Source organism: Labeo rohita, chromosome 7, assembly GCF_022985175.1.
Source record: "Labeo rohita strain BAU-BD-2019 chromosome 7, IGBB_LRoh.1.0, whole genome shotgun sequence".
NCBI classification, from domain to species: domain Eukaryota; kingdom Metazoa; phylum Chordata; class Actinopteri; order Cypriniformes; family Cyprinidae; genus Labeo; species Labeo rohita.
The window spans coordinates 40,835,344-40,849,044 of record NC_066875.1 but is presented as its reverse complement, the minus strand read 5'-3'; the positions used below and the strand labels follow the sequence as shown (position 1 = coordinate 40,849,044).

The following is a 13,701-nucleotide window of genomic DNA, read 5'->3' as shown; positions in this document are numbered from 1 at the left end:
ACACAAATGCCCCTAAACCTACCCTAACCTTAACCAGTGGAACTGACTGATATGACGTTTTCTAACTCCCCAACCGGACCTCACCGAAAAATTTGACCTTTTTAGTTACATCCAGCGTCACTACCCCTTCCTACCCTGTGAATTTCAAGAACCGGGACGACCCCGTTGCTTAAAACAAAGCGATAGAGTAAAACCTTTCCCCTGCACTTCACTGGGACAGCTCGCGGCAGAGCTCGTGGGTGATTCCCGTTTATATCATTAACCACTGGCCACGAGCTTTGCGGCTCGGCTCTCACTGAGCATATTTATTTATATAGCATGGTTAATTTTATTTGAGATCAACTACAAACTGTTTATTTTGTAAAGATTAGTTTTGAAATGTAAATCAATAACAACAAGCCAGAGCCAATGGGGAAGGTCTTCGCGCGACGAGACCCCGCCCCATTTTGGAGGTTCTGCCCACTTTTGGAGTTCCTGCCCCATTTTGGAGGTCTCCGGTCTGCAGTGTTATATACTTTGAGGATTTGGGGGATTAGCCAAACTTTAGCGATGCAGCGCGGAGAGCCGCTTCAACGAACCGGAGCGCAGCGGAGTGGCCGCTTCAGAGCTGTAAAGCGCCGCAGACGTGTACAGTGTAGGGGGTCGAAACACATACCAAAGCCGCGATCTACTCCAGTTGCCGCGTCGGAGCCGTAACGCGCCGTGTACAGTGTGTGGTAAGAGATTTCATCATACAGTGTAGATAGCTTCACTTATAAGGCGAGTGTTTTTTAAAATGCATAAATGTGCACTAGAATAGATCAGTGATGATGCTTTTGATAATGTTAGGCTGCTTTTAGCCATATGCTTGAGCTGGTTTCAGGCAATGAAACTGAGTATGTAAAATAATTAAATAAATAAGCACGATAATATGTATCTGCAATCTGGCAGTCTGAGAATGGGACTCAACACTACTGTAGCGTATTATTTACTCACCCATGCATCCTAGGTGTTTATGATTTCCTTCTTTCAGAAGAATGCAATTGGAGTCTAATAAAGTCTAATAAAGTGCATCCATCCATAATAAAAAGTGCCTCACGCGGCTCCGATGCGTTTTTTTTTTATAAGAAAAATATCAATATTTAAAAGGTAAGATTCACTATTAATCTAGCTTGTGCTAACTGCTTTGACAGGGGTACTGGCAGTACTGAAACACTGTCTAAGCTGTTCGCCAATCGCAATGCACTGGGACAGCTACACTCAAAAAAAGAATTAATTGGATGAACTCAATTTAATTAAGGGCAGGATTTCCATCCAATAAATATGTGTAACCCAAACTCATAACAATTAAATTCATGCAATGAAATGTAATTGAGTTGGGCTAACTCAATTTGATCAAATATAGTTTAAATGAAACTCATACATTTATGAAGTCATTATTTTATGCTCAATCTAAAACATTTAACTGGAAAACAAATAACTAGGCAGAAATCCTTCTACACTCAAAAAATTATACATTCGATGTACTTAACTTCAGGCATTTACCATAAGATGGCTTTCCATGGTATACCCAAAGTAGTTGTTTATTTTATTATTAAAACAACTTTAGCTCATGTTAGCAGGTCCTCAACCCAAGCTCATGCTCTACACTTTACCACAGTGGTAACCCCCCAAAACATTAACTCTCCATAAACTGTTTTAAATACAAACATTAAAGAACATTAAACATTAACAAGTCTCCCAATTGTATAATCTTACTTAAAAAATGCATAAAATAACATTTTATTTCATCATTTACTCTCTTTGTACAAAGCATGCAAAGCATGATGGGAAGGGGCCTATTTAACTGAAACATGTTCTTTCAAAATGAAAATATTGAGTTGTACCAAAACGCAACTGTTTCAAGCAGTTTAACACAATGCAATTGTATAAATGGGAAACCTAACACAATGGTGTTAAATGAAAAGGATTTTTTTAAATAATCTGAACAGTGTTGAAGAATCATTTTTATGAGTGTAACCAATCATCACACATTTCCTTTTTTCGAAAGGCTGGCCTTTATTAAACCCAGAACTAATTGAGCTATTTGTGCCGGGCTGGGAGAAAGGTATTGTAATAATGTAAATTAAAAAAAATGCTTTTTTGAACCACCAAGCATGAGAACATGTTCTAGTACACCCCCAAAACAAAATCAAGACTTTGAAAAAGAGCATAATAGGACTCCTTTAAAAAGGCCGGGTCTTTAGACCCCTTTAAAAAGAACCAACTCTGAAGGAGCTAAATTAGTTCCAGTGCGAAGACGCCAAAAAGCACGTAGGCCTATTTTCACCAATAGTTCTAGGAACTACGAAAAGGTTCCTCCGATGCAAAAGTCCATTACAATACTCAATTAATTAATTAATTAATTTAATTAATTTAAGCTGGGCTTGAGCTGTAATCACATTTTCACAGACCACTTGCAATACAAGAAGTTTTTTTTCCTGTAGCAACATGCGGTCTCGTACTCTTTATGCTTTTGGTGATGCTACCAAATGTTTCAAAGGCAGTTAAGGAAAGAGACGGAACATGCAAAGATTCAGTGTAACCAAAATGCCATGTTTATTTGTCCAGCCAGCAAAAGTCATTTTTTGTGTATTGATATTTAGAGTCCATGTAAAAAAAAAGTTTATAACAGTTAGCACACTTCCCTATCAGTGCACAACAATATACAGGTTAACAAAAATGTGAATACATATAACTTGGAACATTACAAATTTCAGACTTTTGTAATCTTACAAAGAACTGACATTCAAAATCTGATATTATATGTGATCTAATAAAATAAAAAAAAGGAAAGAAAAAATAGAACACACTTAAATCAGAGTAAAGGATAGAATTCTAAAAAACAAAAAAAACAAACAAACAAAAAAAACAATATTATGACAGCTATCAAATATTCAGTACAAAATCAATAATCTTTTACAGCTGTGTATACAACCTTAGTCTCCACATCTTTTAAAACAAACATTTGTATTTTACCTAGTTTATGACCTTGGCTCTTTGACGTATCTGAAAAAGTGACAAAAATAAGATTTTAATAAAAAATAGTCTATAATAAAAAATCTAGCAGGCTGAAATGTCCTACCTAAAGGTTACCTGTTTTTTGTAGATACAGGATGATGTTCAGAAGCATTGACACCACAGTGATTGGCACCAGTGTGGGCAGAACAAAGACAAATAACTGTTCCCCTACCACAAGAAAAAAATATAAATTATGGTGACACAACTATTTAAAATTATTCCGACTTTTTGTTGAAGCAAAAAAAAAAGGGTTTGAGACTTTATCTAATGTATTTATTGAAGACTATAAAGATTGAAATGGACTTACTCCAATTGTCTTCTTTTTCTTTAACTAGAACTGTTTCTGTAAACAAAACAAATATTTTAATAAATAATAATCATTATAGACATCATCATCTGAAAGGCTTTTTCACTAAGGCTATTTGGAACTATTTAACTTTACATTTGCATATATGTGTTGAAGTACTTGATGGGTAAATTGTCCTTCACATTTGAATGTTTCTTATTTTGATTATTTACTGCTTACCATTAAAATGCCCTTCAAACATCAGTCTTGTTCCATTTCCAAAAAACATCCTATTAAAAATAATCATCCCACAGTAGTACAGAGCGATGTCAGTTTGCTCGATGTTCAGTACTGAGAGATTTAAGCTGAGCTGATTCCATGTTAATCTATACTTTGAAGGATTCTGAAAATTTTCTCCAATCATTATGTCAGTTTTGTATGATTCGGCCAAAGCCACAAAGGCTGGAGGAGAGCTGTTTTGAAATTTTGACCAGAAGACTTTAAAGTGCCCATCGTCTGGTGTGAGGCACTGAAGAATTGTAGAGTGTCCAGGCTTAACTCTCACTGCTGACTCTGTTTGAGATATATGAAATGAAACGCCCACAGCAAATGCACCTAAACAATTAAAATTGAAAATTAAATATCATTTTTAGCATCTCAATCCTTATAGACTATGTACAGTACACACTGAGTAATTCTGCCATAGCATTTTTATGAACTGTCAGAAAGTTCTTAATTTGCCAAAAGATTAAAGTAAAATCTTAAATTCATACTCACACAGGTTAAGTATAATGCATGTGATGTATGATAATTTACTCATCTTAACTGGTCTGTAGAAGACATACACATGCAGCAGGCCTTTCTTCACAGGAACAAAAGATCAGATCTTGAAAGGCTTATAGATTGGGTGTTGGGTTGGAGGCTTTGTGCACATTACATGCAACTTGACCACATTAGCCACATCTTCCTGTCATGTGGTCTAAAGAGTATAAAGTTTATGTAAAATACGTACCCTACATTTTGTTGGTTATTTGTGGCGTAACAAAAGGCACAACAAAAGATTCAACAAAAATAAGAGGTTTAAAAATAATAAAGTACATCTATGTGTGCACATATGCATTAATTCAGGTTACTGTGAAATTTATAATTTTATTTTATACTCTGGCTTTATAATCTATAACCTCAGAGTCAGGTTAAGCTTCCTCCAAAATGTAGTTTAAAAGGAATGTAACAATAAAGCTAAACAAAAGCCTATCCACCTTATTTTTCAGTGTGGAAGTAAGCTGTTTTCTGGTAATGTGTTAGACATCCGGTTCATAATCTGCCGTAGGGAAATAACGAGAAGAATTTCGAAGTGCAGTAAATGGTAAAACAGTTTGCACTACAAACCAGTGTGTTCATAATTAAGATAATACATTAAAACAAAATGGTAAGACACACCAGTTTGCAATATCAAGCAGCAAAACAAGCTTTTTGTGCAGCTAAAATAGCTGAGACCGGAAGCCAGACACAAAAAATGTACAAATGGCTGCACCCACTCTTATGGGAAAAATAAGGTGGATACGTGTATTTTAATTTTTCTTTTGTGGCTGAGAGCGTAAAGGCTTCTTTCAGAACTGACCAATCAGAATCGATATTAAAATGACGCAACCTCGTTTGCTTCCGCTAAAAATTTAGGCCGACAAAAGGCCTAGGCTAATGAATTCGTATTGTCCATAGCCTATATAAAACCACTCAATGTCGGGGTTACTCATTTAAGTCAATCAGCTTTCAGTGTCACAAGAGTGCGTCACCAAACCTGCTTGTGGCACTGCAAAAAACAAATTTAACAATTTCAAATTTGTCCAAAATGTATGAAATGCAAATTAATGAACTATCTGAAAGACTGAACAACAGGTTATATAAGCCTATACATTTTTAGTAACGACGGAATGAAGACTGAAGCTAATTTACGCAAATGTGAGTAGATGTTAGAGGGAATGGGGCTCTCCATTCATATACAAATGTTTATAATGGTCGTAATCTGACCATTAACCGACCTCCAATTGTCAGTAACCAGTTTCAGGTTCACCAAAGAGTATATTCTCATGCCTAGTCAATCTAAGGACCTCTAGAACAAACTTGACATTTAGTATACATGACGCTGGATTGAAAACATTGCAGCTCTTGAACCATGTTTTGAGAAAAACTGCTTCACCTTTGCAGTTTGGATTCTCAACACCAGGGGGAGTTAAATAGCCAAACTACACACTTCAGTGAAATTCTGTTTCAGCTGCTTCAGATAGGCTTATTGTGTGTTATAGTCTTAATAATTAAACATTAATTTAACTGATAACTTAAGCTGCCTAAATTATTATTATTATTTTGTTTTAACGTGCATGCATATATAGCTTATTTAGGTTCAGGTGATTGGCTCAAAAAAAAAAAAAAAAAAGCTTGGAAGTGTGCTCATGATTTAAAAAGTCAGATTTCTTTTTATTAGGAGTAAACACAGATGATGTTTAGCTTCTGTTTTATGTTATTCCTCTTAAGGTGATAATACACGGGGCAACTTTTTTGCCAGGCAACTTTGGACAATGTTGCTATCAAAGGTCAACCAGAGATACAGGGCCCACGACCGATCTAAAGTATTGTTGCCAATTCTGGCTATGGAAAAGTGGCCAAGCAACATTGCTCAAAAAGTTGCCCCATGTATCATCATCATCTTTAATCATACAAATATTGTATTGTTGCATGCATTGCAATAGATCAGTTTTGCTTCACTGATAAATAATATAAGAAATATTTTAGTGAAAAAATAAAATTATCAGTTTATAACTGATAGGCTTGTTCTGAAGGTTAATTAAATTAATATAAATAAGTAAGACAAACGTTTTGGTAAGACAATGGCATTCTTTTTATTAGCACTCATAACAGCACTTGAGTAAATCAAATATAATATATTTTCATTATTATTATTATTATCATTATTACTGTCATCTGTGACTTGTCATCTCACTTAAAAACAAGGGGTATTTTGTCTGTGGTTGTGAAAAGACGTGTGAAAGGCATGTAGTGTGATGGTGTTTGTGTGGTTGCAGTAAGGGCTGTGGGAGATGAGCTGTGAGGGTCAGTCTGGCAGGTGGAAACAGTCAAACTGTGTAAATAGGTACACACATAGGCACACAGACTTTAAAAAAAACCTTTTTGCTTTTTTTTTTTTTTTTAATAGAGCATCATTTAATTAGATTTAAATTGGTTTTAATATAATTTGTCTGCTAATAAATTCTCATGAGTAATATAAATATTCATGATGATCATTAGCTATATGTCTCATACAGTACAAAATTATGAACAAATGTGTGCATAATTATATTGATATGATTATAACTATTGTAATAATAGAACTATTTTTAATGTGTATTTACAGCTTTGTAATTTGGTCCGCTTAAGTTCCCCTCAGCATGTCTCATTCTACACTGAACAGTTTTTTCCTGTCAGGGTCTGTATAGGAAATGATATCACTCATAGCCCCTGCCTTTTGAGAAAGGGCCTCACAACAGCTCTGCAGATGAAGTTCATGCAGTCCATATCGCGATTCGAATTAAGTGACAGAACCAATTTTGATTTATTCATCTAAAAATGGATGAATTCTGTGGCATTCAATGCTATAGAGTAAATCTGTTTTTATGAATGGACTCCGCGATCCTGTCCGCGTTTTCGCGAAGGAGAAATTGTAGACGCGCGACCACGTAGAGACAGAAATGAGATGAATAACATAACCACCATTTAGTTTGTTTAATAAAAGAACAAGCCGCCCACCTAATATAATAACTGTATTATCTCTACCTATAAGGCCTGTGAAATGGAGTCAGATTAGATTAATATCGGGAGAAATAAATTGCAACCAAATTTTACTACATTTAATTAGTTAAGAGAGAAAGAGAGACAGACAGACAGACAGACAAAAAAACACTGGATCACCTTAGTAATGACATTTAAAACAGTAAAACAGTTCAATTATTCAGGTGTTAAAAATAAACCATTTATGAACAAATAATAAGCTTGAGTAAGTTTTACATTTCATGTAGTTTCAGTATACACAACAATTGCATCCTCAATGTCTTCCTGCTTTTTTTGGTCTCTTGTTTGAGAAATACACAGCAGCATATTCTACTGAATCATTTTCCTGCAAAAAAGCAGTAATATGTCTGTCAGTATTCGGATGCAGGCCATCACATCAGAGGTCATTGAAAGATTTATTTTCTAATGCTTTTAATGCACAACACGTTAAAACAAACAAACAAACAAATAAATAAATAAAAAGCAAAACCCATATGATTTTCAATGTATTATCAACAAATACATAACAGCAAATGCAAAATCTTGTCTACCCAACAGACATATTTATAATTAATTTAATTTTGTTAATTATAAAAATAAGAACAAACAACAAAAACTTTTTGTATTCCACTCAATAACAGTGATTTTAGTAAGCAACAAAACAAAGACACAAAGTTTTGCTTGTTTTTATTTCTAATGTTGCGATTCGGAAAATAATCAAAAGTCTGTGGAGTTTACCTTGTTATCCTGCTGTTGTGCTTGACATTCAATGACTGGTACAGAGCAGAAAAAAGATTATCAGTAGTGAGGAAATTAAAATGTTTACCAAAGCCTTTTTTTTTTAAATATTCATTTTGCATTTGTAATTAACTTGACCTGTTTGACCATGTGCAAAGAATTTACCTTTTTTATGCTTCTGTCTTCTTTTTTTGATGATCGCCAAAATGAAAGGAATAACATATGTACAAAAAATTATTCCACCGAATAGGAGGGTCAGTATGAAATAGACGTTTCTAGAACACTCCTCAGTAGACATGGGTGATTTCTCATGATCTGTAAAAATGTAAACAATTTCAATGAAACGTTTTAATTAACGCCACAAAGAACACAGTATATGTAGTATATTTTAGATGTGAACTTATAAATAAACAATATAACAAACATACCCTTTTCTGAGGTTTTTGTGCCATTTTTCTCTGATGTGACATTCTTTTCTAAATGTTTTAAAACAGTTGACCAGTATGAGTCATTTACCATTGTGCCATTTACTAGGGAGACAAAAAAAAAGCATAAAGCTATGAACATGACAGTATAGTCAGACAGGGTTGAAAATATTACCTTTCACTTCAAGCCTGGTTCCGTGACCAAATTCCATCTGATCTCCCGCCGTTCCACAAAAGTAGAAGCCAGAATCAGAAATGCTCACATTCTTAATTGTTAGGTTGGTGCTTTTGTTAAAGTGATGTGTGACTAGATTGTCTCTTGTAAAGTCATTTAAATATTTTTTGTCTACCTTCTGACTTTCTGTGAATGATATACGCAGAATAGTAATGGGCACAGCACTGTCTGTTTGTTTGAACCAGTACAGATTTCCAGAAACATGAATATTGTGTGGACACCACATACTAACACTTTGTCCTGGATGAGCCTGCATATTTGTTATCGAAAACACAACTTGGAGAAAACCTAAAAGCCATGAAAAAAAAAGTAAAACTATAGCACACCCCAAATGATTAAAAAATTGACAATTAAAATATGTGTCTCCCCATTTCAGTAACACCAAATTTTAAATGTATTATGTATCTCTTATCATAGTATTGTAGTTCAGAGTAGAAATAATTCTTACCTGTCCCAAAGAGCAATGAAGCTGCAGCTGAAATATGTAACATTTCTGCACTGAGTCAAAACAAAACTGAAGAGGAAATAAATGTGATATCAAATATTTATGGAGGAGGAGTGGCTTTTGCAACAGGAACTATGGTAGACCTACCAATGAAAAGGCCAGTCAGACTTGTTGTGATACAAGAAATATAATAATAATATTATTATTAATATTAACAATAATATTAATAATAATAATAATTTTTATTTATTTATTTATTTTTCAGTGCTCTGAAAATGTTAGCTATTTTCTGAATAAATTAGATAGCAAATAGGAACGTATTAATTAATAACTTAATGTGATATCTTAAAGTATCTTGAATAGTACACCTAAATGTATACATGTGTTCTTGTGAATAAATACCTCTGCATGTATAATTGTGACATTGTATGAATACATGTACAATATTCATAAATGGTGAGGTGAAATAGAGATACTTTATTTAAATGTCTAGTAGGCTATTATTGTACGTTTGGAAGGGGGCTAGGTGTTTCTTTTTTATGATATAGTTATTTATGTGGATATCTACTGTATTTGCCTTGGCTTCTCTTATGTTTTCATCTTACACGCTTTAAAAACTTAAAAGTCAACTTAAAATAATTTTCAGTCAAAAAAGTTCAGTCAACTCAAAAAGTTTAGTCAACTTGAAATGTTAAGTTGTAGTACGCTTAAGTTGATTCAACTTAAAATTTTAAGGCAGCTTGCCCAACTTTCAAGTTTAACAAACCAAATTTTGTTTAGTCAACTCAAATATCTAAGCTGTCACTTAGTACAACTTAACATTTCAAGTTGACATTTCAAGTTAACTTAAAATTTTAACGCAGCAGGGTAACAAATTATTTTAAGATGACTCAACAAATTGTTTTTTACAGTGTATTTGTAATGCATTTTCCATACTGAAATGTACAGAAATAACTGTAACAGTGTTAACTATTTGAGGTGTGAAAGGCCTTCTGCTGTCTACCTTCTGGACCAGGTTGTGAGTCTGCTGCCCATATGATGTTACACCCATTCAGTTATGTGCATTAGGCCTAACCCAGCATGCACATTAGGCTTTCTAAGGCTTAAATGAAAGTATACACTTTATAGTGCTTATGCAGTAAATGTTCATTATTTTTCCACAGTATTTTGATTTGCACTTACTATATTAAATCTTTTACATAAAAAATGTTTACAGTTTAAAGTTTAAGTAGCTTGATCAGATTACCATCCCTCCCTATAGCCCCCTAGTGGTTTTCATCATCATTGCCAGCACCCTCTTTTTATGTATGATGGTAGTAATGTGTAAAGGGCTGTGTACAGTTGCAAGTTAAGAAAACTTAAGTTTGCGGTAGTCTTATCTTCTTGATTGTAATCTTAGACTATGTACGGTAGGCTACACACTGAGTAATTCTTAGTGTTCTGTATGATAATTTAGTCATCTTAACTGATCTGTAGAAGACTACACATGCAACAGGCCTTTCTTTACAGGAAAAAAGATAAAAGAGTTTTAAAAGGGTTATAGATTGAGTGTCAGGGCGTTGTGCACATTACAGGCAGCTTGACCGCTTTAGCCACATCTTTCTGTCATGTGGTCTAAGGCATCATTTATAACCTCAGTCAGGCTGAGTTTTCACAAAAATGTTGTTCAAAATCAGAATAGATATTCAAAAGACGCAACATTTTTTGCTTTCAAAAAAATTAATTTAAAAAAAAAAAATTTGATAAATAAATAAATAAAATTTGTTGTGTCCATTGCAACCAATCATTTTCAGAGTTAACCATTTAAGCCAATCAGCTTTCATCACATTAGTGCGTCATCAAACCTGCTTGTAGCATGCCAACAGGTAAACAATTTCAAATGTAGCAAAAATATATGAAATGCAAATAAATCCGAAAGATTGAAAGACATGGTAGGCTATATATAAATTTAGTATTATGAATGTATGGAGGATGAAATTCAATAAACTCAAATGTGAGTACCCAGATGTTGCAATGGGGCTCTCCATTCATGCACAAATGTTTATAATGGTCATAATCTTTATATCATTTGTAGTTTGAGTTACTGTATTGCTGGGTTGGTGATGAGAGGGAGTCACTAATTATTAATAGGATAACATCCGTTTATGCAAGCTTTATTGTCAGTAAATGTATAAACCTCTGCAGTCATTTATTGGTTTGATCAATATCAGTTATAAAGGTTTTCTCAGGATTAGTCGATCTCAGGACCTCTAGTACAGAGTTGACATTTAGTACAGCCTACATGGGGCTGGATTGAAAATATTTCAATTCTTGGACTGCAGTTAGAAACGAACTGCTTCACTTTTGCAATTTTGATTCTCAACAGCAGGGGGAGTTAAATAGACAAACTGCACACTCCAGTGAAATTCAGCTTCAGCTGCTTCAAATATTTATTATTTATAGTCTTAATAATTAAATTTAAATTTAACTACGGATATTTAATCTGCTTAAATTTGTCATTAATAAATTAGTTAACTAATTAATGAATTAATTTTTATTGTTAGTTTGTCCCATTTTACATTCATATATATTTTGTATCAGGTCAGCTCAAAAAATATTATATTTTGTATATATAAATATTTCAGTTTAGGTTCACTAATCAGTAGCTGAAAATATAAGAATGAGGCTATTAGCAACTTAGTCCTTATTTAAAAACATGTTTTTCCACCAATGGATTTAAAATCTTCTATTTTTTGAGGTATCATTCAGAGTTTGTAACTGGTAGGCTTTGCTGTGGATGTTAAAAGAATCACTATGAATAAAAAAAAAGTTTTGGTAAGACAATGACATTATTTTATTAGCACTCATAACTGCACCCGGATACATCAAATATAACAAACAAACACATACAGGACAATATTACTTATCACAGACAATATCACAGAATTGTATTTAATACTAGAACATCTAGCAGTAGAATATATGACATGTGTGTTTGAGCTCCTTTCAATCTCGTGTCGGTTTGAGTTTCTTCCATGGAAATGTACTGATGCATAGCTTAACTCCTCTGCTGCACCCTAAAACCAGCACCAAAGTACTCTATACATAAATAAACTAAACATAAAATATAAAAAAAACGCAGCAATATAGTTTGTTTGAATATTACCTCATTAGCAGAAGAAAGTGTTGTTTGCAATGGCTGGGTTTCTGTAAAGAATATGAACATTTTCAGTTGCAGTAATCAGTTTTTAAAGATACATTTTAAAAATTAAAATGTGACATTTAATATGTAAAAAATCTTAATATTTACACTTTTTGATATATTAATATGTACATGTTTATTTTGCAGCAAGTGCTCCAAAATTATCAAACTTTTCTCAGTCATCTCAAGCATATTTTACAATAGAATATTTTTTAAATTCAGGTGAATTTAATTTCATCTTCATAATCATTGTCAGTAATGCTCTAATAATTAACATTATCATACAATATAGTCATCAGTGAATATTCTTGGCTTACCAGAAAATGTTTCTTGTCGTTTTTGTACTCTTTTACATAGAAGGATAGCGATGATCACCAACCACAAAATATTTGTTGCTATCAAAACTGGGACTTTTAAGTCAGTCCAGGCAGACTCAGAAACTGGTTCTAATAAAAAAAGGTCTTAAGAAAAAAAAGGGTCTTAATATTTAAACTTCAATTAAAATGTGATTTCAACTGTATTTTTCTCACCTCCAATTTCAAGCGTACTTCCATTCCCAAACAGTATCTCCCCACACGTGGCCACAGCGCAGTAGTAAGTCCCAGCATCGGTTAAACTGAGGTTCTTCTTGGGGAGATTGTAGACACAGGACTGTACATGTGAATCTTTCTCAGAGCTCTTCTCACATTGATCATTTATGTTTCCATGCTTGTAAATGATTCCTGGATGTGTGTCTCCTGATTCATGTCTAAACCAGTAGATACTGTGATTTCCCACATATTTCTCAGTGAGAACTGAACAGTGAATATTCACAGAGTCTCCTGGTTTAAACGCATGCTCATTAACCAAAGTACCCGAGTCCATTGCAGATAAAAACTGCTTAATGTGATGTTGTCTTGTTTCCCCCCCTGAAATTAGAATTAATACATAACTATTACATTATTTAGATGCCCAGTCTTTTTTCTTTAGGACATGCAATATTACTACTTTGCTGGGTTTTCTTACCTTTGTAGTTTAAAAACAGCCCGCTACTAAAAGTTATAAGGTCATAGTCACGGGCACCACAGTAATAAATTCCAGTATCCGATGGCTTTGCATCATTAATGGTTAGAGAAAAAAGATCTCCTTGCTTTAAAACTGTAAATCTCTTGTCATTCTGGAAGTTTCCATAAAACGTTGGTGTTGAAGTGTCAGCGTAGAGACTGAGGATGCATGTTGGAGCTTCTCCCAGAGACTGTTTGAACCAGGAATAGTAGTTTTCATAGTTTTGAGGTATCAAGCACTCTAAAGTTATAGTTTCACCTGCAGTGAAGGTCTCCAGGATTTTCTTTTGAATTACAGCAGCAGATGCGATGAAGTCTAAGGAAAAAGTGCAAGCAGTATCATCAGAACAGCAGTTTTCTAAATATTGTAATTAACTTTGCAGAACAAATCTCTTTTTCACAGCAAACACACCTGTCCTGAAGAGTAGAAAAAATATCAGAAGTAGTTTAAACATAGTTGAGGTCCTCTGTGCATTTGGAAACATCT

The 13,701-nt window shown here is 33.8% G+C and overlaps 3 protein-coding genes across 3 annotated transcripts; all 3 read right to left on the bottom strand.

Annotated features, from left to right (window-relative positions):
* Positions 1–2,580: 2,580 nt before the first annotated feature.
* On the bottom strand, positions 2,581–4,184 carry LOC127168951 (uncharacterized). The gene is made up of 5 exons (XM_051116120.1): positions 4,103–4,184; positions 3,566–3,940; positions 3,347–3,382; positions 3,115–3,207; positions 2,581–3,027 (listed from the first exon to the last, which is right to left on the bottom strand). Exons 1-5 carry the CDS (start codon positions 4,143–4,145, stop codon positions 2,927–2,929), a joined length of 648 nt encoding a protein of 215 aa, XP_050972077.1. The 5' UTR covers positions 4,146–4,184; the 3' UTR covers positions 2,581–2,926.
* A 3,156-nt stretch (positions 4,185–7,340) lies between these two features.
* On the bottom strand, positions 7,341–9,048 carry LOC127167787 (uncharacterized). The gene is made up of 6 exons (XM_051114030.1): positions 8,994–9,048; positions 8,486–8,833; positions 8,314–8,415; positions 8,051–8,200; positions 7,886–7,920; positions 7,341–7,493 (listed from the first exon to the last, which is right to left on the bottom strand). The coding sequence occupies exons 1-6, from the start codon at positions 9,034–9,036 to the stop codon at positions 7,422–7,424; spliced, it is 750 nt and encodes a 249-aa protein (XP_050969987.1). The 5' UTR covers positions 9,037–9,048; the 3' UTR covers positions 7,341–7,421.
* A 2,759-nt stretch (positions 9,049–11,807) lies between these two features.
* Positions 11,808–13,695, bottom strand: nitr12 (novel immune-type receptor 12). Its single transcript, XM_051114028.1, has 6 exons — positions 13,627–13,695; positions 13,177–13,530; positions 12,702–13,079; positions 12,489–12,617; positions 12,136–12,176; positions 11,808–12,046 (listed from the first exon to the last, which is right to left on the bottom strand). Exons 1-6 carry the CDS (start codon positions 13,667–13,669, stop codon positions 11,855–11,857), a joined length of 1,137 nt encoding a protein of 378 aa, XP_050969985.1. The 5' UTR covers positions 13,670–13,695; the 3' UTR covers positions 11,808–11,854.
* Between the last annotated feature and the right edge of the window lie 6 nt (positions 13,696–13,701).

What these genes read in the sequence shown, in the direction of transcription:
- LOC127167787 (XM_051114030.1), bottom strand. Translation starts at nt 9,036, where the DNA reads ATGTTACATATTTCAGCTGCAGCTTCATTGCTCTTTGGGACAG. An exon ending in CACAAAAACCTCAGAAAAGG is followed by an intron (nt 8,201 to 8,313) that starts GTATGTTTGTTA and finishes ACATTTTTACAG; the next exon opens with ATCATGAGAAATCACCCATG. An exon ending in AAGACAGAAGCATAAAAAAG is followed by an intron (nt 7,921 to 8,050) that starts GTAAATTCTTTG and finishes GCTCTGTACCAG; the next exon opens with TCATTGAATGTCAAGCACAA.
- LOC127168951 (XM_051116120.1), bottom strand. Translation starts at nt 4,145, where the DNA reads ATGAGTAAATTATCATACATCACATGCATTATACTTAACCTGT. An exon ending in ATGCATTATACTTAACCTGT is followed by an intron (nt 3,941 to 4,102) that starts GTGAGTATGAAT and finishes TTAATTGTTTAG; the next exon opens with GTGCATTTGCTGTGGGCGTT. An exon ending in AGAAAAAGAAGACAATTGGA is followed by an intron (nt 3,208 to 3,346) that starts GTAAGTCCATTT and finishes TTCTTGTGGTAG; the next exon opens with GGGAACAGTTATTTGTCTTT.
- nitr12 (XM_051114028.1), bottom strand. Translation starts at nt 13,669, where the DNA reads ATGTTTAAACTACTTCTGATATTTTTTCTACTCTTCAGGACAG. An exon ending in GCTGTTTTTAAACTACAAAG is followed by an intron (nt 13,080 to 13,176) that starts GTAAGAAAACCC and finishes TTCTAATTTCAG; the next exon opens with GGGGGGAAACAAGACAACAT. An exon ending in ACGACAAGAAACATTTTCTG is followed by an intron (nt 12,177 to 12,488) that starts GTAAGCCAAGAA and finishes TATTCTTTACAG; the next exon opens with AAACCCAGCCATTGCAAACA.